At 45.3% G+C, this 26,783-nt stretch overlaps 1 protein-coding gene across 1 annotated transcript in view; it reads right to left on the reverse strand.

The window, feature by feature from the left end:
• Nucleotides 1–1,637: 1,637 nt before the first annotated feature.
• WIPF3 (WAS/WASL interacting protein family member 3) overlaps nt 1,638–26,783 on the reverse strand; it is an 82,741-nt gene continuing 57,595 nt past the window's right edge. Inside the window, exons 4-9 of the mRNA XM_055590489.1 lie at nt 23,416–23,547; nt 19,867–20,616; nt 16,011–16,160; nt 15,000–15,101; nt 5,841–5,917; nt 1,638–3,807 (exon numbers count right to left, since the gene is read on the reverse strand). Coding sequence (XP_055446464.1) covers nt 3,784–3,807; nt 5,841–5,917; nt 15,000–15,101; nt 16,011–16,160; nt 19,867–20,616; nt 23,416–23,547 — 1,235 coding nt within the window. The 3' untranslated portion in view covers nt 1,638–3,783. The remainder of the gene's footprint in view (nt 3,808–5,840; nt 5,918–14,999; nt 15,102–16,010; nt 16,161–19,866; nt 20,617–23,415; nt 23,548–26,783) is intronic.

A 26,783-nucleotide genomic window follows, 5' to 3' on the forward strand; every position in this document is an offset into this window, starting at 1 on the left:
TTCCTTCTGAGGGTTGTGAGGGAGAACCTGTCCACACCTTTCCCCTACCTTCTGGTGGTTTGCTGGCAATCTTCAGCATTTCTTGATTTGTAGAAGGATCACCCTAATCTCTGACTTCATACAGCATCCTCACTGTGTATATGTCTGTGTCCAAATTTCTCCTTTTTATAAGGATACTAGTCACATTGGATTAAAGGTCCACCATACTTCAGTAGGACCTCATCTGAACTTATATCTGCAACAACTCTATTCGTAAGTAAGGTTGCTTTCTGAGGTATGGAGTTAGGAGTTGAGCATGGGACGTTTTGGAGGATGCAGTTCAGTTCGTTATCAGGTTCGTGAAGGATGCCAGGCCTCCGGGGGCATGGTCTGAGAACCTGGAACTTGCTTCTGGAGTCCACAGCCCTTCCCGTTAAGTTGCTCCCCTTCTTCTAGGCACCACCTCTTCTACCCGGAACTTCCAGTTGCCTGGAACTATGGCCACTTCCCCCTCCTCCACAGTTAATGGCTTTAAAGTTCATCATCCATTTGGTCAGTTATCTTGGGCCATTGCTTTTCTTCTGAACTCAGATGGGCCCTTTTGGTTATGTGAGAGCTTATCTGTGCCTCTGCTAATAAAGACAGCAGATAAAACAAGTCAGGTCCTTAACTAATTCAGATGTAAAGTATGTAGCAGTTAACTTTGAAATTAGTTTCTAGATGAGATTTATTTCAGGAGCATCTGAATTGTAATTACTGCTGTCTCCTTGTCATCCAACAGCAGAGCTAGGAATCTGAGCAGCTCAGTGAACATCTGAATGGAATGCCCGGGACACAGCCAGGGAGAGCTGAGTGTGAGACTGAATGTGTAATAAGCAAACTGCTCGTACCCTGCGGTGTGTATGTTTGTGTGTGTGTGTGGCTGTGTGCACTGATACCTGGGTCTGTTGTGACCTGAGGGTTAAAGGCTTGCCCAGGTGTTATGTTAGTCCATCTTCACCACTATACACTTATAAAAGGACATATTTATGCCCCTATATTACAGATGAGGAAACTGAGGCATAGACTGGTTAAACTTGTTACTTCCTAAACTTGTAAGATGCAGAATCAAGATTCAGATCCATGTTTTCCCTGAAGCCAACATACCTATCAGGCAAACCTTATCTCCCCTGTACCAAGTTCCAAAGAGGGCACCTGGAGACACTATAATAGAGATGGCGATGAGACTGCTCCACACAGGAGATTTTTTAAGGCATTTGCTAAGCTGAGGGGGTGGTGCTAAGTGCACTTCAAATTGAAAGCTGCTCCATTTCAACACAATTTAGCAGAATTTGTAAGCATGTTTGATATTAATAAAAGTGAATAAGTACAGTGTTATCTACTTGTTACAAAATACATTTGAATTTTTCCCTTGCTTGGTTTTCTCAAATACCTGTTCATTTAATTAGCTACAAAAATCAGGAAAAGATTCTGTAGTTTAGTTTAGCTGTAGTTTAGCTCCAAAAAGAAAGGCCCCATTTCTAACCCAGAATGTTACAGCAAGTGCTGGGTCCTGTGTCAGTATCCTGTCTGAGCCCTTCTAATCCTTAAAGATGGTTGGCTTAGATTGCTGCCGGCGACCGTCACTCGGCTTTAACAAGTAAACAACTGGAAGCATTCCCACTTATTAAAGTTTATTAATACAAAGAAATGAATCTGCAGAGGGAAGATCAATAAATATAAAATATACGGGAAACACTGGGAGAGTCACAGACCACAGCGCTGGGGAGATTCCTCGAGGATGGGAGGGGCATTCTGTTTGGGTTTGTGGTCCAGAGGTGAAGTATTTGTCCTGCCGCAAGAGTTCAAAGGGCAGGAATTCAGTGCTGGGTCTGGAGGAGAGATGTGATGCCAGATTCCTGAGATTTTTCCCTAATTGCAATTTTTGGTTTCTGCACATTTCTTCCCTCTGACCTTGAATAGTTTTATTTTGAATTTCTATCCCAGTGGTGCAGAACATCAGTGTGTAAACACCTCATCGGGGCAGGCAGTCTGCTCCAAAGGTGGAACAGCTTTGGTCTAGCGCCTTCTTAATCATGATTGTTAAAAAACCCTTGTAATTATTTTGTACAACTGGGAGAGAGGTGGAGTGGATAGTGTTATATAAAAAAAGTTCTGACCTTTTGGAAAGCTTGCAGAACCAATAAGACAGATCAGCTATACGCACAGCTGATGACCTGCAAAAGCTTCTTTTTCACTGATTTAGCTGTTATAGTTTGGTGTGATTTATTCCCCAGGGAAGGGAACTTGACATTGCTCAGTGGTTTCTGTTTGGAATGAGAGAGTACGCAATGATGGTGGACACCATCTCAGGGTCAGTCTCCATTCCAGACAGGAGGTGGTGGATGTGGTCACATGTTTGCCAAAACCCCACTCACGGTCTGCCTTCTGCGCATGGCATGTTCTGGGCATTACATCCTCAAGATGTGAGGGTATGAGTGGGCTGTTTGAGAAGAAACATTTTTCACTGTTTTCTTTCCACCTCTCCCAGATTTCCTTTAATCTGCAGCTATTTTGAGCACAGATGTGGGGTCAGTCTGCTTTTTTCTATTTTTCTCTCCTTCCTCAGTCACAGCTTTTCCTCCTGTCATGATGAGGTCAGGCAGCAAGCAAAAACACACTTTCATTCCCTTGCCAGCCCCAGAAAAAGGGCATGAGAGGAGCAGCCACAGGTCAGAGCCAGTCCTGACCCATCCATATTCAGGGCTAGCTGAACTCATATACTTTTCCCCTCTAGAGGGGTGCCACCACAGGGACTGGGGGACTCTCAGACCAGCTCAGAAAGGCGCTAAGGTTTGCCTGATGGGTGGATCCAGGTTCCCTAAGGGTGGGCGGGGGACACTTGATATTTGAGGCAGGTATTTCAGAATATGTTTTAGTCTATACTTTTTCATGTCATGCTTTCCATGATAAACCCTGCACTTGGGGGAGGAAAAAGAAAAGATCTCTGAGACAGAATTAATGATGACTTATGTAGGTTTGTAATTTGCAGGGAACATACTGAAATCTCCTTCAGCTCACCTCACCCTGGCTGCCAGGATGGGGGCTCAGAGGGACAGGAAGGACCATCACAGAAATGTGGGCATGAGGGGCAGTGTAAACAGTAAGAGCGTTGGCTACCTGCAGGACTGTTCAGTTATACAAGGGGCCCTGTGGTCAGCCTTGGAGGGACTGAGGCCACTCTTGCCTTTGATCTGCGTTATATTTACATGAGGCAGCAAAAGAATCCTTGTACTGCAGGATGGGAGCAGGAAGGGCCGTGTGGCGGCATCTGGGTGAGGGACACGCTACTCTCGGGGAGCCGCGTCATTCATAAGGCATTACCTGGTTTGATTTTGCAGTTTGTGTGATGAGACTAGAAAAATCATGCCAATAAGAAGCTGTTGTGGATACTATGACTTTGGGAAACTAAGGGATTGTCTAAAAACAGTTCCGAGTCTAGGGAGGGCCAGCCTGCAGACGTATCTACAGTCATGGAATGGACACTGTGCGGTGGGACAAGGCTGTCACCTGTGCCAAGGTGCACTTTAAAAAATGGAGAAATAATGTGTGTGTGTTTTAAATTATTCAAATAATAGTTGACTATAATACTGATTTAAAGCCTGTGCAAAACACGTATTTACAATAAATAAACGCTCCATTCAGAGCCTGTGTGTCAGCTGAATTACAACTTGAGAATGGTGAGGTCTGACGTTCTCCTGGGGACGCCCACCCTGCCATATGGACCTTCAGGTGGCTCACAGGACGTTGGCTTCATCCGTCTTCTCACCGGAGCGTCTTAAGGGCTAACTGTGGAAACACAACAGTGTTACCAGGTGGGGTCAGAGGTACATGAACCATCCCCAGGGCTGGCTTTCCCTCATCCCCAGGGCTGGCACCCTCAGGCTGCCAGGGTCTGATGGTTCCATCATATGCAGGGTGCTGGTCTTCACCCAGCAGGTCGTGGGTGGAAAAGGAAAGTGTAGCTTGTTTCAGGTGGGGACCGAATGTCATAAAAAACATTTTAGGGACCAAGTACCAGCAGACCGCTTGACGGGAAGCTCAAGAAAAGCGAAGATCTTGGTGGCGATCTCAAGGCAATGAAAAAGAGAGAAAGGGCCCCAGGCTTTCAGATTTCCAGTTTAGGGCTCCCAGCCTTGCATGGATCACATGGGCTCTGGCCCATAAAAGAAGAGCACCCCCGGGGCTCTGTTCACCATGTCTGAAACCCCGTGATTTCTCTGGGCAATTGCTTTTTGCCTCACTGAAGTGAAAAATGAATTAACATGGTTCCACGTAGACATAAAGACCTTCTTGACTATGGGATGCCCAAGACAGACTACAGTCCATCCTTGACTAGACTTTGTGGGCTCAGGGGATTCAGATGTGTGCCTGCCATGAGGTTAGGGACCGGACAGTATGGCATGTTCCATCATGCTTATAACGTCTGAAGGTGAGAGTGACTCCTGTCCTGGCAATTCTGACCTGCCAGGGAAAGAAGCAGTGAGGCGCAATGGAAGGAGCACTGGACAAGGAGTCAGAGGTCTGTATGTGTGACCTCAGGTGAGTTCCTTAACCCTTCAGAGCTTGGTTTTCTCATATGAAAAAAAGGCATTAAAGATAAATCTCTCCAGCTTATATCACAGAGTTGCTAAAAAGAATCCAATGAAATAGCATATGTAACTTCTCTAAACTATAAAAAGTTGTGTAATGTAGGGACTATTATTTTGATTATTACCATATTTTTCTGATCACGGGAGTAATGCATTTATTGTAGAAAATTCAGAAATTGCATAAATGCACTAATAAGTCAAATTCAGTCATAAGCTGGCAGAGTGAATGCCTGTTAACAACTTTGTGTATATTCTTCCATCTTTTTTTTTCCTCTGTATATATCCTTCTCTGAACTACAATCATACACCCACCCAGTTTTAAACCTACAATCATCTGAGAATGTTTACTGCAGTTCTCAAAATTGGATCAGCTGTGGTGAGAAGGGGAGGAGGGTGCTTGTCCTCCTTCAAGGAACCTTCACCTCCCCCAGCTTCCAGGAACCTAGTTCATTCCTTCTCACTTCCCTTTCCTTCGGGTTCCAACCTAACCTGTGGGTCCTGCCCTTTTGCCACATAGCTGTGAAACTGGAGGCCAGGAGGGGACGAGAATCCCTGTTTTCAAAGAAACAAAGGGCCTTTAAAGATGAGACCCTGTCCTGTGCCGTGAGAAATGTCATCTCCGCCCAGGTTAGAAAACACACACTCTGTGTTCAGGTTGCCTTGTGCGAGCGTGAGGGTGTTTCTTTAAAGACTGTCTTACACGGGCAGCTCTCTGCTTCCCCCTCCCCTCAGCTTTCCCCTAGCCACCAGCACTTGAATTTTGACGCTAAACTGGTCAAGTTAAATGACAGTGTTGATGGTGGAAACCCGCCCCCCACCCCGGGGGGTGATGGTGGTAAGAAACCAGGTACTCTATAGATGACAGAGAATACTGAGTTATGTTTTATGCATGTTACAGAGTTTTTCTCTTCATGCTTCTCAGACCAGGGTAACGAGGGAAGAATGATGGCAGTGAACAGGGTGATGGGTGCAGAGGGATTCCCAGGGGTCCCACGTGCCAAAGCAGCTTCTAATGATTCCAGAGAAGCCCTCTTTCACTCTTCAGGTTTTGAAATTATGAGTGGTTCACCACTGGGTCCACCCCAGCTGGAAACACAGGTGCCCACGTGGCTTCTTCCCCCAGGTAAAACATGAAGCTATTAATATGAAGGGGAAAGCAAACCTCAACAACTCTGTGCTTCTTGAGGAGGTTTCCCGGTTTTACACTCAGGGACCAGAGAGCTCTGTTACCTGAGCGTTTCTGCCTTTGATGTCATCAGAGCTCTGCCCGCCCGCCTCGGCGTGGAGCCAGGGACCAGGTGTGCGGCCTGAAAGACACAGGAGGCATCTCACCATCTGTTGGCCGCGGGCCGGCTGTGCGCTTCACAAAGTCTGGCTCCGCCGGCACTCAGGGCAAAGGCACAGGAACCAAGGGTAACGTGAGCCCGTCAACCCGAACCCCTCGGGCTCCTGGCCCTAGACCGTGTGTCTCCACCCACTGCTTCTCTGTCACAGACTGTGGCTACAGAGGCATCATGTCCACTGTGCTGGAAGGAGAAGAAGTTATGAAGGGCTGTCATCTAAACGCAGGTGAGCCTCTCAGCTCTGAACACCCCACCTGCTACAGACTCACTTGTGCGTCCTGACCCCAAATGAGCTGGCGCTGTGCTAGCGTTGTTTAAAAAAGGAGTAAAAAGTATGTGCTGACTCAGCTCAGGCCCTGCCTATGAGGATCCAACTCATTCTCTAAAACATGCTAGGTTTAAATATTACACAAGTTATATGTATATGAATATATATTCTCATAATTAAGAATTTGAAGAATGTAGAAAAGATAATAGGGGAAAAACCCTAAAGTGCTTCCTGTCTGTCTGCCCTTCTCTCTAATCCCAATTATTTATCCCAGAGTCACCTCTGCTAAAAGTTTGGTGTTTATCCCTCCAGCTTGGTTTTACTTTTTGGCATTTACTTACACAGATGTGTATGTATATAGGCAGATACGTGGTTTGGTTGATCTAGCCAAGTTTTAAAATCCACATTCCCAGGAATTCAACTTTTTCTGTGAGCCAGGTAATCCAAATGGTGTCCCTCTTTCTAAAGTCTCCCTGTGTCCCTGTGTCCCAAATGTCGGCTGCATTTGGTACAAGACTTTTCTCTCTGCTTCCATCACCGTCTAGGAATTAAATATCCATGTCCCAAAGCCCTTAAAACAACTCATGTTGCTATGCAACTAACATGAAAAGCAGAAATATCCATCACAGATTATTTATGATAGTTAAAAAAAACTGATAATCTGCATTCAAAAGCAGTGTTCAGGAAATCTAGGGTTTGTTATCATATGAAGGAGCACCAAGCAGCCATCTGAGTGTCTACAAAGACTCAAATAATTTGGGTTGATGTTTGAAATGTAGGAGAAAAAAGCAGGCTAGAAATTGTATAAATAGCAACACCTCAACTATTTAAAGGGCTTCCCTGAGAGCTCGGTTGGTAAAGAATCCGCCTGCAATTCAGGAGACCCTGGTTTGATTCCTAGGTCGGGAAGATCCCCTGGAGAAGGGATAGGCTCCCCACTCCAGTATTCTCAGGCTACCCACTCCAGTATTCTCAGGCTTCCCTTGTGGCTCAGCTGGTGAAGAATCTGCCTGCAATGTGGGAGGCCTGGGTTCAATCTCTGGGTTGGGAAGATCTCCTGGAGAAGGGAAATGCTACCCACTCCAGAATTCTGGCCTGGAGAATTCCATGGACTGTACAGTCCATAGAGTTGCAAAGAGTCAGACACAGCTGAGTGACTTTCACTTTCTTTCAACTATTTAAAAATCCATTAAAAATATAAATAATATACTGAATTGATTCCTTTTGTGTTTATTGCTCTTTAAAATCTCTTAAAAACACTTTTCATGTTTTCTACAAAATGAACATATAAGTCATCTTAAGAATCTGTTATGGTATGATATAGTTGAACTACCACATAGAAGGGTCTCTACAACTTACAAAACATTAATCCAATGGGTCCTGTAATTTTCATTACAATACTTTAAAAATTAATGAATGCATCTGTTCTAGGATACAGATTTTGGGGGGCAAATGGCACAGGAAGTACTAGATTTTTAGCCAAATTTGCATGGTCAGCTGCTGCAGTTGTGTCCACTCTTTGGGAACCCATGGACCATAGCCCACCAGGCTCTTCTGTCCATGGGAATTTTCCTAGCGAGAATACTTGAGTGGGTTGCCATGCTGGCCTCCAGGGGATCTTCTCGACCCAGGGATTGAAACGTGTCTCCAGTGTCTCCTGCATCTCCTGCATTGCAGACAGATTCTTTACTGCTGAGCCACCAGGGAAGCCCCTGTAAAAAGTAGAGACACTGATATACTTAATTCCATGCAGCAGTATGGCCCTGAAACTACTGTTCTTAGACTTACTCCAGTCTGCTACAGAAGAGCCTTCCTTTAGACCAAGGTTTCTTAACTTGGCTCTATTGACATTTGGAGCTGGATAATTCTTTGTTTGGGGAGGGGGGCTGCCTGTAGGGTGTAGGTGATCTCACAGCCTTCTTAGTCTCTACCCACTAGATGCCAACAGCACATCCTCCACGCCCCAGAGACCATTTGTGTCAAGAAAAAAAATGTTTCCAGACTGTGCCAAATGTCCTCTGGGAGGCAAAATACCCTCCACGAGAACAACTGGGCAACGAAACAAGCTTCTCCATAGGTAAACAGTGCCCACTGGTTTTTATAAATATGATGGGAAACAATAGCAGAGCTAAAGGATAACCAATTTCTTCATAAAACAGAAAAGAAAACTCTACATCTTGTAAAAGAAATTTCACTGTGGTTGGAAAAGGGTGGCTGAGAGTTGCCAGAGTTACCTAAGATTCTTTTAATTCAGCTATCTCCTTGGGGGGTGGCATCTCAAATATTTCCTTTTGCGATGCCACTAGGATCTCTTAGGATTCAACAAATAGAGCCCTTCTGCTTGAAACAGTCCTTCACATGGGCTGTTTTCCTATAGGAGAGTATTTCAGACTCACTAAAATACTGGTTTTCAAATTTTTGGTACCACAATGTGCAGTAAGAAAGACTTTTACCATTTCTACCCAACCACATGTGTCTACTGCACGCAGAACAGCCTGAGTGACCATTGTTGCCGCCTCCTGGTAACCAGATGGCCTCTCTTTCTCTGGTTATTAACATGGCTGTGCGTCTGGAGCTGGCAGCTACAGAGCAGCCGACTATGAAAGACTTCTCTGCACAGTGGGGCTTAAACAAGAAAGTCTACTCCTGGGTGGAAGGAGCAGCGGCCTGAGGGCCATGCTGGCTTCCAACTTGACTTTTTGTCATTTGTAAATCAGGCCAGCCTTATACCTTTCCCCAGACACAGAAATATTTTCATGTGTTAAAAAAAATTTGTTCTGTAGCCAACCAACAAGAGGCTAAATACTGCAGAGCTTGGAAAGTATCCAGAAAGGATTTACAAACTTGGCTGGCCATCAAAGCTGGGTCTCTTGGAGGGTCTCCCAGAACATCTCCCAGTCTTGGAGTGCCATTCCAGGGGCTGGGTGAGGAGAAAACAGACTCCTTGGAGAGGCAGATCTAACTGTCAGCTCTGGGCATCTCGATCTCTCTGAGGTAGGGTCCACATGGCATCAGGTGCAAAGTAGCAGTTATGGCGCAGAGAACCACACTGTGCATCTGAAACAAATGGGATGCTGCATGTTCTGGCCTCACATGCAGAGAAGGAATACTGATTGGACCATGACACGAGAGGCAGATGGTTACATGCAGTCAAGAGCACAACTCTTTGTGACTGGAAACGTTCCACTGGCAATGCTAACCAACTCTTTGCAACTCCATGGACTGTAGCCTGCCAGGCTCCTCTGTCCATGGGATTCTCCGGGCAAGAATACTAGAGTGGGATCTCCAGGGGATCTTCCTGACTGAATGTGGGTCTCCTGTACTGCAGGCAGATTTTTTACTGGCTGAGCCGCTGAGGAAGCCTATCTGTATGACACAGATATTAAATGGAATGGTAGTTTCTGTTTCCCTTCCTATCCCAAAGCAGCTCAACAAATATGAAGTGAGATGCAAACCAGAAGAGGATGCTCTTACTAGATGATTCCAGTGCAGCCTGTGGTGATGAATACATGGGCTGGGCCAGAGTTAGGGTGCCCTCAGCTGTGTTCCCCAGGGGCCTGTATGTTCTGTGACCTGTATGTTGTATGATTACTTGCAGGAGGGTTAGCCAAAATAATTGGGCTTCCCTGGGAGTAGTTGTTTTTTCTATCTTTTAAAAACAAGAAAAAGATGCTGTTAAAAATATATTTATCCAGAAAGGTGTTGATTTGAACTCTAAAAAGCAACCTGGAGTCATCATTTTCCCTTTTGAATACAGAGCTACTGAGTCTGTAGCTTCCTTTCTAACGGCAGGTGCAGCCTTTCCTCTCAAGTGAGCTGAGGGCACATGGTGGGGTGGTCTCCCTAGGCCTCTGCATGGAGACCCCTCACCTGAGAAGGCATCCAACCCACCCTTGGTTTGGTTCTATGCTGTTCCGGTCTGTCAGGCAGCTGGCCCACATCAAGAAGAAGCCTCAGGCTCTCCTGGCTGATGTGGAACAAAGAGCCCCGCCTCAAGCCCTGGTTCTGCCACCAGCTGTGGCCATGAGCAGGCCACCCTACTTCCGCATGGCTCCTTCTCCCCGCCTGGAGGGAACTGGGCTGGGAAACCTCACAAGGCTTCCCTTGCTCTGATGCTGGAAGCCTCTCACAGCCTCTAACTAAAGGACATGACGCGTTTCACTGGACATGATAATTCTCGTATCTGCCAGAGCTAAGCCTTAGAAACTGCATATCTGGCGTCTCCTCTCCTCCCTGGCTGTCACTGCCCCAGTTGACGTTGGTCTGAGGGACCCACCACCCCATCTGGGGAACTTACAGAGTCACCCTATACACTATAGGGCCTCACTTCCCTCCTCGGGCACTCAGACCAGGGGTGGGCTTAATCATCGACCCTCACCCCATAATTTGGGATTTTAAAATTAGTTTAAACGATTTTTAAAAGTAATGTATATTTATTTTAGAATACTTGGACAAAATAGTGAGCCATGAGGAAAATAAAAACCACCCAACATTCCGTGACTAAGGGATAACCAGTCCTAACACTGTAGTGGATGTATTTCTAGCTTCTTCTCTCTTTTCTTTCTTTGTTCCACTTTTCCCTCTCCACATAAATTCATGAAACAATTTTTTTTTTAATTAATTTAGGTTTTCTTAAAAGTTTTTTTTTTTTGATGTGGACCATTGTTTAACGCCTCCACTGAATTTGTGACAGTGCTGCTTCTGTTGTTGACATTCTTTTTTTCTGGTGTGAGGCCTGTGGGATCTCAGCTCACCGACCAGGGATCACACCCGCACTCCCTGCACTGGAAGGCGAACTCTGAACCACCGGACCACCAGGGAAGCCCCTAGGTTTTACTTAATGTAATTTTAGTATACTGGGTTGTTTTGTTTCTCTTCTCAAGGTTGCATTGACATTTTCCCATGTCACTAAATATTCAACAGCACTACTATAATAGATGCAGAACATCCCACCCGGTGGCTCTGCCCTATTTTACCTCATTGCTGGAAATTCGTGTTGTTTTCAAATTTCTTCTGTAAATGGTTTAGCAATATATTAAAATATATGTATGTTTTAAAATATATGTATGTATGTTTTAAAATATATGTATGTATGTTGAATTATTGATTAATTCAACAAGTATTTCAAGTGTGAGTGCCTGTCCCTAATGGCTCAGTGGTAAAGAACTCCCCTGCCAATGCAAGAGATGTGGGTTCGATCCCTGGGTCAGGAAGATCCCCTGGAGAAGGAAATGGCAACCCACTCCAGTATTATTGCCTGGAAAATCCCATGGACAAAGAAGCCTGGTGGGCTACAGTCCATGGGGTTGCAAAGAATCAGACAAGACTTAGCATCTAAACAAAAACAAGTGCTGGGAGCTGACAATAGAGCAGTGAATAAAAATTGATATTATCCTAGCCCTCCAGAGCCTTACACTGTACTTGGGAGATAGACAGGAGACAGGTAAATATATAACATGTCAGGAGGTGATGCATGCTTTAAAGAAATGATAAGGCAGCATAAAGAGAATGACAGGAAGGGCTGCTATTTTATCTGGAGTGATCATCAGGGAAGACCACACGAAGGGATGTGGTCACCAGTAATAGTCAGGCGTGGCTAAGATAAGCACACTAGGCCAGAGGTCCTTACTACCTAACTGCCCTCCGTAAAAGCTGAAAGAAATACTTTGGCACAGGCACTGTCTTCTGATTCTCTTAGTATTGGGACATCTAATTCTTTGATGTTATGGTGGGAACCACATTGAGCTGTTACTTACTTCAGTGTCTGGTGGAGAAGTTTCTCAGCTAATGGATATAATGGTAGCCAATTTTGCTATAAGTATAAAGTAAATGTATTTTAGAAAATGAGTTGGGCCACAATGAGATACAGCTTCATACCCATAAAGATGGTTACAAACAAAACAAAATACCCAGACCAGAAAATAACAAGTGTGGGTGCTGATGTGGAGAAACTGGAAACTTTGTGTATGCTAATAGGAATGTAAAAGGGAACACAATATGATAGTTCCTCAAAAAATTAAAAAGAGAATCACTACGTCATCCAATTCCACTTCTGAGTATATACACCAAAGAACTGAAAGCAAGGTTTCAAAGAATTATTGGTACATTTGTGTACACAGCAGCATTGTTCACAACAGCCAAAAGATGAAAGTAACCCAAGTGTCTATTGATGGACAAACAGATAAACAAAATGTGATAAATACATACAATGCAATATTATTCAGTCTGAAAAAGGAAGGAAATTGTGACCTTTTACAGCATGGATGAACCTTGAGGACATTATGCTAAATGAAATAAGCTACTCTCAAAAAGTCATATATAGCATGATTCTACTTATATGAGGTACCAAAAGTAGTCAGATTCAGAACTAGAGAACCAGAAAGTACAACAATGGTTGCCAAGGGCCTAGGGGAGGGGAGAATGGGGAATTATTTAATGGGTATAGAGTTTCAGTTTTGCAAGGTGAAAAGAGCTCTGGAAACTGGTTGTACAACAGTGTAAATGCATTTCACACTACTGGACTGTATACACAAAAATGGTTAGGATGGTAGATTTCATGTTATCTATTTTTTAAACCACAATTAAATGTAAAGAAAAAAGGAGTTGGGATGAAAACAATCAATCAGCCACTTTCCCAGTGAACTGACCATGATGAGGACAGTCTGGCTGGGAACACCAGAGTGAAATTTTATATTTCAGTGTCTGTCTGTCCTCTCTTCCTTCACCAGCATGTGACTCTCTCAAGGACAGATCAAGGGGATCGTTTATCTAAATCTCTCCAGTGCTAAGGGACTTAATAAGTATCTGTCCATATGATCATGACTTCACCCTTACTATCACCATTAAAGTTAATGAATATTTGTGAGCTATGCATTTTCCCAAAGATTCCTAGTGATAGGGTTTTGCACTTTCTTTTTATTGTGGTAAAATACATATAATATAAAATTTTCCATTAACAACATTTAATACATTCCCATGGTTATGTAGTCATCAGCTCTACCTTGTTGCAGAACATTTTCATCAGCCCCAAAGGAAACCCATAGCCATTAGCGGTCACTCCCCATTCTCCATACCCTCCTGCCCTTGGCAACTGCTAAATCCACTTTCTGTGTCTTTGGATTTGTCTATTTTAGGTATTTCATATCAGTGGAATCCCACAATACGTAGCCTTTATGTCTGCTTCTTTCACTTAGCATAATGTTATCAGGGTCCATCCATGTTGTAGCATGTATCCCTGCTTCATTCCTTACTGTCCAATAATATTTCACTGCATGGCTCCACCACATTCGGTTTATCTATTTACCATGTGATGGGCATTCAGGTACTCTTCACCTTTTGGCTATTGTGAATAGTTATGAATACCTGTCAGATATCTTGTTTGAACACCTGCTTTCAATTCTTTGGAGTGGAATTGCTAGGTTATATGGTAATTCTGTTTAGTGAATTGAGGAACCTAATACATTTTAAAAAACTGGACAAAGTCATCTACTAAAGAAAGGAACAGCTCATACTTGCAGAGTGGAGCAGGGAAGACAGCACTGAAAGCATGAAGCCTTCGGGGTTTGTGTGCTGTGCGTCAGAAGGACAGAGAGAAAGCACGCAAGCAGGCAGAGACAGATCCAGAAATGTCACAAAAGAGCACGGACATAGCCTCATCTGATGGAACCAAAGTCATCTCCCAGACCATGAAGACCTCTAATCTTGGGTTACAGGTCAATGGCAGAAATACAAGAGGAAAACTGTAAGAAGAAATGTAATCAGATAAGCATGAACTGTATCAGGCTCACACTCACATAATCAACAAGGTTCTCTCCGCGGCACCCAGGAATGGCAGGGACAGGCTCATTTAATTGTGCTACGAGGCTCCTGCAGTATTTCATGCTCACCAATGCCATTTCAATCCCAAAGCATATCTTCTTTTTGAAATGGCAAATGCCCTTCCTTCTGTAAGATGTCCATTCATGAGTAGGTTGGGTTTATTTTTTAACTACTACTTCTTGATCACCAGGAGATTATTCTGGTGTGGGCACTGATTTGAACATTTCTCTGAAAGGAGAGGATCACAGCACAGACTGCCACCTGTGTCAGGGTAAAGCTTTTCTTCTATTCTCAGGGATAAGACTAGTTACCGTGGGCTCCAAATGTAGCCAACTTGGATTAGAATTTAGTTACTAGAGTCTGAAGGTTGAAGAACTACACAGCACTTACTAAAACTCTTCTTTTGTAGTGATTTAGGGCAGAGATTAGCAAAATACAGCCAGCAGAGCAAATGCAGCCAGTGCCTGCCTTCCCAAATCAAGTTTTCTGGCAGACAGCAATGCCCATTTCTTTATGTGTTTTCTATGGCTGCTTTCATGTCAAAACAGCAGAGCTGAATTGTTGTGATAGAGACCAGATGGCCAGCAGAACCTCAGACATGTCCTCTCTGGCCCTTTAAAGAAAATATTGCTAATCCCTAGCTTAGGATAAGGCTCTGATGACCTGAAAAGCTAGTTGCCACTCCTGACCTTACCCCTCAACCTGGTACTCCCTGCTCAACCTGGTCCAGGTCACCTCTACCTTGCAGCCCCACAGGCACGTCCACTTGCCCTGACTGATAACCTTGTCTCTGCCTGAAACCAGCTCCTTTCCTGCTCCTTCTTCTTGGTGCCACATCATCCACCCAGGCCCAGGTAGATACTCAGAGTTCCTCTGTATAGCCTGTGGTTGTCAGTGCACCCAAGCACCTAATTCTGGAGGGTCAGGGAAAACCAGGAGTCTTAGCGAGGTGGTACTTACTTCTGGGGATCTTGCTGGGGTAAATCTTCTGGCATGGTTTATACTCATCCGGAGGAGGAAAATCTTCCATGGAATGGAACGTGAATTTAGATTCAAAGTCATCTGCACACAAGGAAATTGCAAAATCACTCTCATTACCATGATGATCTGAGTTTTAATAATTTCCAGGAGCAAACAGGTTTGCCTGCTCAGTGCAAGGTTTTAATGGCAGGGCTATTCCCTTCTAAGACATCCATTCACCTCTTAACTTTTACTATTAACACTTATCTGGGACAAGGGGGAATCAGGACAAGTGAAGTCACAGACTCTTCCCATCATCCACCCAACTTCCTTCAACCAATGTCTTAAGGAAGCTTCCAAAGGGAGCAGAAGTGCCACAGGCCTATCCAGGGCCCACGTGGGAAATCTGGCAGCAACAAAGGCCCTTCCAAGTCCCTATGGCCTGCAGTCCTTCCTGTGCTCCTGAGGAGAACTCTAGGTGGGGTGGAGATGGGTGGAAAGAACAGGAGTCCTCAGCCTGGCTGGTGGGAAGGAGCCCAGCCTGTGTCTAGTTGGGGATCAGGGCTTCCCAAAGCAAACGAGTTCTGCCATGAGCCCCTGATGGCACAAGGAGAAGGGTCTTGTGGCTCTTTTATGAGTTGAGTCCCTGCTTTGTGATCTAGGTTTTGGACCACCAAGGGGTCCAAAGATTTTTGGTCACACCTGACCAAAGATGACTTTCCTTCCTAGTTCCACAGATTTGCCTTAATTGATCCTGTGCTGGCAGGCCTTCCATCCATGTCTGATTTCATGTCTTATGTCTGATTTCTCCACGGAGACAGGTGTGCATGTGTGCACGTGCATGCGTGCGCGCGCACACACACACACACACAGAACTTAAATGTTGGTTTTCTTCTCTCTCTGTAGTCTCAATCAGAAGGTTAGGGAGTAGATTCTGGAACCCCTCCCCAAGAAAGCCTCAAAAGAAACCCTATTTAACACAACCTATAGGTTGTTCTTCACCCCACTCACCAATGATGTTCAGGCTTCCATTCCGCAGCTGACCTCCAGGCTGCTGGGTCGGGGTCCAGGCTAGGGCCTGCTGGCTCCTGCTGGAAAGCTCAGTGGTGGGTGACCTCGCAGGGGGTGCTGGGGGTGGGTTGAGTTTTCCCCCACCGGTCCCTGGCAGAGAAGATGACAGTGTATTCAGATACAGGACTTTCAGATGGAAGATGCTAGGATGGTAGATGCTATAATCTTCTGGGAGAGGTGAGGTATTGAGATCTTTGGGTGTAAGATGATATAATGATGAAAAGGCAGCCTCTCGAGCCAACCTTCTTGGGATTGTGTCCCAGTCCTCCTGCTAGAGTAATAACACTACCTCTCTGTGCCTCAGTTTCCTCATCCATAAAATGGGAATAATAATATATATACACATTCTTGGGCTTTCCTGGTGGCTCAGATGGTAAAGAATCCAACTGCAATGCAGGAGACCCAGGTTCGATTCCTGAGTTGGGAAGATCTGCTGGAGAAAGGATAGGCTACCCACTCCAGTATTCTTGGGCTTCCTTGGTGGCTCAGCTGATAAAGAATCCACCTGCAACGTGGGAGACCTGGGTTCGATTCCTGGGTTGGGAAGACCCCCTGGAGAAGAGAAAGGCTACCCACTCCAGTATTCTGGCCTGGAGAATTCCATGGACTGTATTAAGTGAGTTGATTTAATTAAAGAGGCATGTAGTTGGGGCTCAATGAATATTAGCTGCAATTATAGTATCAACCCTTGTCATCAGATGGTACAGCCCAAAGAAGTAAAGATACTGCAAATCCTATGCAAGGGAAGGACTCTCTACAGGTGAGACTTGGGGTGGGGCTGGATGAGCAGGCTGTCGGGGGCTTGCTCCTGCCCCTGCGTTTCTGCTCACACTCATTCTCCTGCACTTTGGTCCCTGGTTTCTCCTTCCAGTTACTTTAAAACCTACCTGGCCCCCAGGGCCCAACTCAAATCCCACCTACTTCATGAATTCTTCCCTGATGATCTCCTTTGCCAAGACTTCTTCGCATGACTCATTTGGCAGTTCATAACCTGCTGCCTTGGCACATCAACTCGGGTACTCGGCGCTTCACTTTGCTATTGAAGCGATGACAGCTGCACCGTTAGTATCTGCGCCAAGATGTTCACAAGTACAATCTCCTGCTCCTCCCTGTGGTTGGTCTGAGCAGAAATTACCCTCATGTTGTCCGTGGAAAGCCAAGTTTCATGTCCAAAGACACAGTGGAAGAGGCCAGACAAGCACCCATCCCGGCGTCCGGTTTGCAGTGCTGAGGCTGGCCATCAGCGCTCCTCACTCCTCAGCTCCTCCCTCTGCCTTTCCCTTTCTCAGTCTCCCTCTTCTCCCTTGCTGGTCTTCCCTTCTCTGTACCAGAATCCACTAGGATTTACTTGTTCCCACAAAGGGACTAAAGAGGATAAGGGGCTGTGGACCCCTCTTCTGGGTGAGAAGCTGCCTCTCCACTTGGTCAGAGAGAAGGAAGTGAGGCTGCTGAGCCCCTAGCTACTCCTCTCTCCAGGCAAAGCACCCCAGGCATACTTCCTCACTTGGTATGTATAACAATCCTTTGTAAAAGGTGTTATTGTTACTATTTCCATTTGTCAAATAAAAAAAGCAAGGTTCAAGGACATTAAAAACAGAAGAGGGTGGGAAGGCAGGATTTGAACTCAGATCTCTCTGAATCTAAAGCACTGATTTTTTTCACCCTATCTTAAACATTTAGGAATCATGAGCCTCAGAAGGGGCTCACTAGTACTAATGCTGGACATTATGATTAGTCAGTTGAGAAGAGAATGATTAAAATCTTATCTCTTGTGATCAAAAGCCTTAAAAATATCCTTGCTTTTTGTACCAGGAACTCCCTTTCAGGAACTTATCCTTTAAAATAAAAATCTAAAATGTAGACTACAATTGCTATAAATGTATTTCCTGCAATATTATTTGTAATAACAAAAAATGGAATCAACTTAAATATCTTAACACTAGAAATATGGCACATATCAATTATCATATTAATATGCTTATAAATACATTTTAACAATTTAATAAATATCAAATTACATCAAAATTGCTTTTAATAGTATATTAAATAAAAACAGAATAGAAAATAGTGTATACAAAATCATATTAACCATGTAAATATGTAGGTATGTTAAGGAAAAAAAGAAACACATCCAAATACGATAGTTTTTACTTCTGGGTGATGTTATTATGGGTGATTTCATTTTTTTCTATTTGCTCTACAATGAGCTTGTATTATTTTTAATTCAAGGATATATATTTAAGAAACTTTCTGCTTCAAAAGATTTTCTGCAGATTCAAAGATACAGAGAATTATCTTTGTAAATAAAAGATAAAAATTATCTTTGTAGTAAACTGGCGGTTATTAGCAGGGAGGGGTGGGGGCAGGGCAAGATAGGGGAAGGGGATTAAGAGGTACCCACTACAAGGTATAAAATAAATAAGACACAAGGATGTAATGTACAGCTCAGGGCACATAGCCAAAATCTTATAGTAACTTTAAATGAAGTATCCTCTATAAAAATATAGACTCACTATGTTGTATACCTGAAACTAATATAACATTGCAAATCAATTATACTTCAATTAATAAAAAAAAGTCTTCTCAAAAAATTTTTTTTCTGAAAAATCAAGGAATATGAGCCTGTGTGTGTAATTGTGGATATATGTTGGGCTGTGTGTGTGGATGTGGGTTTTGATGAGTGTGTGCATATATTTATTAGTGTATGTGACTGTGTGTGTGTGTGTGTGGGGTGCTTCCCGTATGGCTCAGTGGTAAAGAATCTGCCTGCAACGCAGGAACTGCAAGAGATGTGAGTTTGATCCCTGGGTCAGGAAGATCCTCTGGAGGAGGGCATGGCAACCCACTTCAGTATTCATGCCTGGAGAATCCCCATGGACAGAAAAGCCTGGCGGGCTATAGTCTATAGGGTCACAAAGACTCAGCATGCATGTGTGTATGTGTGTGTGTACATGGGTGTGTGTGTACATGGGTGTGTGTGAATGTGTAGTGTGCTTTCCATTTAGAAGGACACCAAAGGTGACTGAAGCCTCATCACTTCATGGAAATCATAGTCATGAAGCATGTATATTCAATCCATATCATCTGTGCTGGAAACATGAAGGGATTATTTTTAAAGTTTGGCTGAAAATATGGACCCTCAGTTTTCCTGAGTCAGCTGGAGAACCTGCCAAAAATATGGCAGAATGCTAAACTAACCTACTCAGGATCGATGAAAATCCTGGCTGGAAGCCAGACTATAATAACTCAGACAAAAATTACACAGGAGAGTTGGTTCTGGAACTTACAGAGCTGGTTCTGCACTTACAGCTGTCTCAACCTGGGGAATGGTGATAGTCAAAACAAATAGACTTCTCTAGATCTCACTGTTCTGACAACTGCATGAGGGGAGAATTATTGCTATGCCCATGTCACAGATGAAAAGAAAGCACAAAGAGGCTGAGGAATCGCCCTGGGTCACACAGCTAGTCGTGGCATGGTGATTAAGGCCAGAATCCCTAGCTTGTGGTCTGCACCATCTTGGACAAGTCTTGCAGCCTCCCTTACCCTGGTTTCCTGTCTCTAACCTGAATACCTCAGCATAAAGTCATGTAAAACAAGTTTTTCTTGTGCTCCACAGGGCACTGAACAGGTCTGATCTAAAACAAAATTCAGAGTTAAGATGTCCTGAGGTTTTCCCAAGTGGGCCCCAGGTGCAGGCCCCTGGGGGTGTCCATAGCACCTCCAGAGCTGCTGCCAACGGTCAAAAAAATGATCCTCTGACACGACCACCCTGGACCAGAACAGCAGTGCTTACCGGGGCCTCGGCCCGGCCTCTTCTTCTGCAGGAATGGCTGAGATCCCGGAGGGGCGGGCGGCGTCGGCAAGGCCTGCCCGCTGGGCTTGGGTGGCTGGGCCTGGAAGCTGGGGGACTTGGGGGGCAGCGGGGGTGGGACTTCACTGCTGCTGTTAGCACTTGGCAAAGGGGGCGCAGGCAAAGAGGATCTGGGGGTGCAAGAGGCGTAAAGGGGGAGTGGAGGTGGCGGAGGCGGCGGGGCGGGAGGTTCCCGCACGTCTTGGGCCGGGCTGGCAGCGTCCGCATTGAGCCCGGGGTGCCCACAGGGAGGGAGCAGAGGGAGCGGGGGCGGGACAGGCGGTAGGTGCAAGGAGGCCAGCTGAGGCTTCGCTGCCTTGTCACTGGGACCCAAGGCCGGGGGCGGCGGGAGTGGCGGGGGTGGCGGGGGAGGAGGAGGCGGTGTGCAGAGCAGAGGCGGTGGAATCACCGGGGGGCTCCCTTTAGACGGTGGGCCAGGTGGGGACACCAGCGGAGCTTTGACGGGGGACGACGGGGGCAGGGGTGGCGGTAGGGGCGGGGGCGGTGGCGGCGGGGTTGGGGGCGGTGGGGCGGGCACGCTGGGGCGAGGGGGTACCGCCCTGGCCGCGCCATGCCCCTCGGAGGTGTTGCCTAGCCTGGGAGACGCAGGGGGATTGAACGGGCCGCTGATAGTCTTGGTGGGAAGCCGTGGAGAAGGCGCCCGGGAGCCAGGGCCCTGGCTGGTCTTGCCACCTGAAAGAGAGAATTCTGGGTTAGCTCAGCGCGGGGTGTGCGCCCTAGCGAGGGGCTCTGTCCAGCAGGACCTCAGTGAACCTCATGGTGGTCATTCTCTTCCCGTGCGGCCACTGGAGGCTGCAGGTGGAGCAGCTGGCACGCAAGGGCGCCAGCCCAAGGCCCTTGCCTGAAGAAACACACTGGCCTCCGGTGAGACAAGCCCAGCTGGAGCTGCCAGATGCGGCTGTGGCACCAGCTCCCTGTTGTATCCCACCTCCACCCTCTGACCAGGATGTAGGGCTGCCCTGACCTCCTTCACCCTTCCTCCTCTCAAGGCCACCCTCACCCTACCCTGTTATTCTCCAGGCCAGTCAGCCGCATCTGCGGGGGTACCAACCAGAAGCTCCTGATGAGGGAGGTTTTCCTTACTCCAGCATTTTGTCAACATGGACTTTGTTTTTCATTTGAAAGGAGATTCAAGATTCCCTGAATACACTAGGTGATTGGAAAGTCAGTGGGAATACACCCTGCCCTGGGGATCCAGGTCCAATGACCTTGAACCTCCCAGTTCCATACCCTCTGGAAACTCAAAGATTCCTTTCCCAAGGGCTTTTGCCCATTTCTAGGTGGCTTGCTGTCTCCTGATCTCCTGGCTTTCTTACCCTGTAGATCCTTCACCACATCAACCCCAACTTGAAATCCAATGCCTCTTTAAATCCAATGCCAACAGCAACAGCTTGCTCATAGTAGGCATTTGTGTTCGGTGGATGTCATGGAAGACTCGGGTGGAGGATGCTCCCTGGTTGGGGCCTCCTCACTCTTTGCACACCCTTTCACCCTACTTGCCACTTCTTACCCTTTTTTCCCTGTCACTTCAAAGAGAAAAAAGTCCCTCTCCTTGTTTACTGCACAAAAGTTCTGCAGTCACTTAAATATGTCCTTGGAGTATCACGCTCCACTCAGGAAGCATATTAAGACATTTCTTCCAAATAAATACACTTTCCCTAAAAGGAATTTTTGGGAATACATTTTTCCTATTCCAGCACCTGTATATTCTATAATCTCTATGAAAATATTTGGAAACCACTAGAAAACGTTTGCTTCTCACACCTTCAGCTTCCTGGTGCTGCAGAATAGGAAACACAGGTTTCATATCAAATTATAATGCCAGCAGCTGTTGGTGGTTCTGAGCTTTTCAGTCCCTGAGTCTCCAGTGTGTTTACCGAACCGGGTGCTAAAAGTATTTGGTGCCAAAAGTCAGGCCGATCACGGAAGGGCATGGAGAGGTGACTCTGGGGCTAAAACTAAGTGAGCAGGACCACAGTAACTCTGGCTTTCCAAACGGATGACCCTACTCTGGCTATGATGCGACAGCCACCTGGACACATGACTCATGACATGAGTCTCAACTGAGGATCGCTCTTCTGGAGGCAGGGTGGAGCTGTCATTATTCCTCTGTTGAAATTTTCTTTTAGATGGCTGTGGAGGAGATAATATCTTTGCACATATGCATCTACCCTGGCGGACTTGGTTCCACCAGGGCGCTAAGGCAAGCATTGCCAGAATGGGCTGACTGCCCATGAGCAGCAGCAGGAGGTCCCCACCTGGTCTTTTCAGGGTCAGGATCTTCCACCTGCTATTCCAGCGTGAGACATTTTCTATGAGGTCTAGGGTAGGCGTCACCCTCAGAGATTGCTGCCTCCAAGTGCTCCAGCCTGTTTTCAGTAGTCCACAGGGATGAAGATGGAGGACCCAGGCAGCTCTCCAAACAAGGCAAGGCCTCCCTCTCTACCCACCAGCCAGATGACTTTAAAGAGGTAACAAGTTTGAGTAGCAGAATCAATCCCTGAATAACTAATCTTTAAGTTTTTAAGTGTCTGAGAGCACCATGTATCTGAGATTCCAAAACCCTTAAAGTGGGTCAGTTAAAGTACAGGAGCCTCTACTTGCTAAATGGCCAACCTAATGAGAGATGGGCAAACCCGTTTGTATCACCATGTGAGCAGCAGAAGCAAGGACAGCACAAATCCTTGCCCAGCTTATGTGCCTGCCCATTCTGGGATGAAGCAGAGAGCTGAGCAGTGTGAGTTCAAGGGGAGACCCACAGGAGTCAGAATCAGCTCTGGTGAGGAAACCAGGCAGCAGACAGGGCTCTGAGAATAAGCACCAAGCAAAGGGTTTCCTTCATCATATGAACGCAAGCCCTAGAAATCCAACTAGAAACACAAGAGCAGACCATGAAGTGGTAGGGAAAGGCCAGTTCGAGAGCATCAAGGGGGCTTTGTTTACATGAAAGGAATCAGCTTTTGAGCCTGGGTGTTTATCAAAAGATGAAATATGTCTTCCTCCTTCCATTTGTGTATGTTTCCAGGAGACTCAATACACATTCTATACAAGCCAGTGATGTTTAGGGTTTGTTACATAGCAACACCTAACAGACATGATGCTAGAGACCCATCATAACTCACCACTGCCAGTGAGTCCACAGTGACATCATGAAGACCTTCTATTGTGATTTACATCCATACTTTGCAGTGTGGGCCACGATCACACCATTGCTAAACACTCCACACTATGGCACCTCCTTCTTCAGTGATTACAATGGGATGATTTAAACAGGATGAGGATTTCAAAGATCCCTTAGAAACAATTCTGTGTTTTGAAAACTTCTAGTACTTATGCTTCCAAAGAGGTGATCTCCTACCATGTCACTATTCACTCTAAACATGTCACTTATGGGCAGGTGAGGACTGCCCTGTTGGTTCCGCAAGGCAAGGAGATAAGAGTCAAAGATAGCCAATTTGAACTCTTCCTTACCTGCTGCATCCCTCTGGCCTGCCGGTCGTAAAACTGGAAAGCCACCAGCAAACAGATCTCCCAGGGCTGGAGGTGTGCTCCCCCCTCGAGAATTTGCAGGACCTCCTCCTTCTTTGTTGGTTCCTTTAGAACCTGTAGAGAGAAGAGGCAAGTAGTTGTGGACCTGTGAGCAGAGCTGAGCGGCCACCTCTCACCCTGGCCATGGTCTAACACTGCCCGTGGCAGCCTTCCCTTCTCCGCCCACCAGTGTTACCCTTTTCCTACTCAACATCTTTCTCAAGAACCCCTGCCTTGTGCCCCGGCCTGTCTGCCACCCTTTCCAGGCTACCAAAGATCCTTCAGTAGTAACCATTCTGAAAAAGGATCAAAACAAAGGCATCTCTATACTGCCATTTAGTAGATGTGTGTGTGCGCGCACTCAGTCTGTGGACTCTGTAATTCCATGAACTGTAGCCCGCCAGGCTCCTCTGCCACAGGATTTTTTCAGGCAAGAATATTGGAGTGGGTTGCCATTTCCTCTTCCAGGGGATCTTCCCAACCCAGGGACTGAACCTGCGTCTCCTGCATTGGCAGGCAGATTCTTTACCACTGAGCCACCTGGGAAAACCATTTAGTAGATGTCACCTTTTAGATTAGAAAACCCAAACACTGTAGGTAAAGAGCTGACCCCATTTTCACTTGACTGTTGTAGGAGGACTAGACGAAGAAAACCCATAGATTTAATTTAGGCAATAATTTTAACTTCTGGTCCACAGAGCCTGGTCCAGGATTTGCAAGCAGGAAGTAAAGGTCTGCAGTGATTTCTTCTTTGGCATTTTCATTCTCTGTCTCCCCAGTTCCCACTCCCTGGGCCTAGTGCTCTTCCCTGCATTTTTTTCCCCCCTATGGGAAAGAAAGCTCATGAGCTCCTGAGAGAGGTCACTAATTCCAGACTTCCAGATGTGTGTGAGAAGACATTGAGCTTACAAGAATTTCTGGCAGACAATGTCCACAGCCTGAAGCTAATATGCACAGAGAAATCAGGGCACAGTGCCTACTGGTGGAGGAATGTGGCCAGATTATCCCTAGTATTAACATTAAACATTACCTCTTCACTAGAATGATAAAGAAATGAGTGTCCCAATAAAATGAATTGATCTGTTAACTTGTTTGTTGTTGTTCAGTCACTAAGTCATGTCTAATTCTTTGTGATCCCATGGACTACAGCATGCCAGGTTCCTCTGTCCTCCACTGGCTCCCAGAGTTTGCTCAAATTCATGTCCACTGAGTTAGTCTTAACTAATTAGATGATGGGTCTAGCCAGAACTAATTTTTATTGTAATCAATCCTGAAAATATTTCTTAAAATAATGTGCCTATTCATGTACATTAACATATATAATTACAGATATTAGATACAATTATATTTTAGGACTATCTTTGAGAATTACCATCATGTATCATTGCAAAATATATGGAGCCATAATAATACCTTATATTTAAATATATTTCTTTTTTGTTACTTTTTTTTAAAATTTATTTATTTTAATTGAAGGCTAATTACTTTACAATATTGTACTTGTTTGTGCCATACTTTGTATATATTGGGCTTCCCTTGTGGCTCAGTTGGTAAAGAATCCGTCTGCAATGTGGGAGACCTGGGTTTGATCCCTGGGTTGGGAAGACCCCCTTCAGAAGGGAAAGGCTACCCACTCTAGTATTCAGGCCTAGAGAATTCCATGGACTATATAGTCACGAAGAGTTGGACATAACTGAGCGACTTTCATGTTCACTTTCTTCCACTGTATTTATTATTTCAGCCTTCAACAATCTTGACCAAAAAAGAGAGCAGGTATTATTATCTCCCCCCATTTTGCAGATGAGCAAACTGAGTCTCAGAGAGGTTTCCTGATGTGCACGGTGGCAGCATCAGAACTCAACATGGGTCATCTGATGGCAGGAACAAGGCTCCTTTTACTCCATCATACTCTAGAAGACATAGAAACTTATAGTCATATGATCCTGTGAGAGAATTCGGCAGAAATATTTTTCCTTATGGAAAATAAAATCTTTGCATTTGTTAGGGTTGAGACTTGAATTTTTTGCTCATTCAATTTGAGGATTATGTTGACACAGCATAAGTGATCTTTAAATGTTACTTCATAATGGATAAATACATCGTGTAACATCCATACAATCAAATCTTCAGTTCAGTTGCTCAGTCATGTCCGACTCTTTGCGACCCCATGGACTGCAGCATGCCAGGCTTTCCTGTCCATCACCAATTCCTGGAGCTTGCTCAAATTCATGTCCATTGAATCGGTGATGCCATCCAACCATCTCATGCTCTGTTATCCCCTTCTCCTCCTGCCTTAATCTTTCCCAGCATCAGGGTCTTTTCCAGTGAGTCAGTTCTTCTCATCAGGTGACCAAAGTATTGGAGTTTCAGCTTCAGCATCAGTTCTTCCAATGAATATTCATTGTTGATTTCCTTTAGGATTGACTGGTTCTATCTCCTTGCAGTCCAAGGGACTCTCAAGAGTCTTCTCCAACACCACAGTTTAAAAGCGTCAGTTCTTCAGTGCTCAACCTTCTTTATGGTCCAACTCTCACATGCATACATGGCTACTGGAGAAACCATAGCTTTGACTATATTGACCTTTGCTGGCAAAGTAATGTCTCTGCTTTTTAATATGGTGTCTAGGATGGTCATAGTGTTTCTTCCAAGGAGTAAGCGTCTTTTAATTTCATGGCTGCAGTCACCATCTGCAGTGATTTTGGAGCCCAAGAAAATAGTCTCTCACTGTTTCCATTGTTTCCCCATCTATTTGCCATGAAGTGATGGGACCAGGTGCCATGATCTTCATTTTTTTGAATGTTGGGTTTTAAGCCAGTTTTTTCACTCTCCTCTTTGATTTTCATCAAGAGGCTCTTTAGTTCCTCTTCACTTTGTGCCATAAGGGTGGTGTCATCTGCATATCTGAGGTTATTGATATCTCTCCCAGCAATCTTGATTCTAGTTTATGCTTCATCCAGCCCAGCATTTCACATGATACACTCTGCATAGAAGTTAAATAAGCAGGGTGACAATATATAGCCTTGTATATTGTAAATTGGGAAAGTACTCCTTTGCCAATTTGGAACCAGTCCATTGTTCCATGTCTGGTTCTAGGTGTTGTTTCTTAACCTGCATACAGGTTTCTCAGGAGGCCAGTAAGGTGGTCTGGAATTCCCATTTCTGTAAGAATTTTACAGTTTGTTGTGATCCACACAGTTAAAGGCTTTAGCATAGTCAATAAAGCAGAAGTAGATGGAATTTTTTTTTTTTCTGGAATTCCTTTGCGTTTTCTATGATCCAACAGATGTAGGCAATTTGATCTCTGGTTCCTC

The sequence above is a fragment of the Bubalus kerabau genome, chromosome 8 (assembly GCF_029407905.1).
Source record: "Bubalus kerabau isolate K-KA32 ecotype Philippines breed swamp buffalo chromosome 8, PCC_UOA_SB_1v2, whole genome shotgun sequence".
NCBI lineage: Eukaryota > Metazoa > Chordata > Mammalia > Artiodactyla > Bovidae > Bubalus > Bubalus kerabau.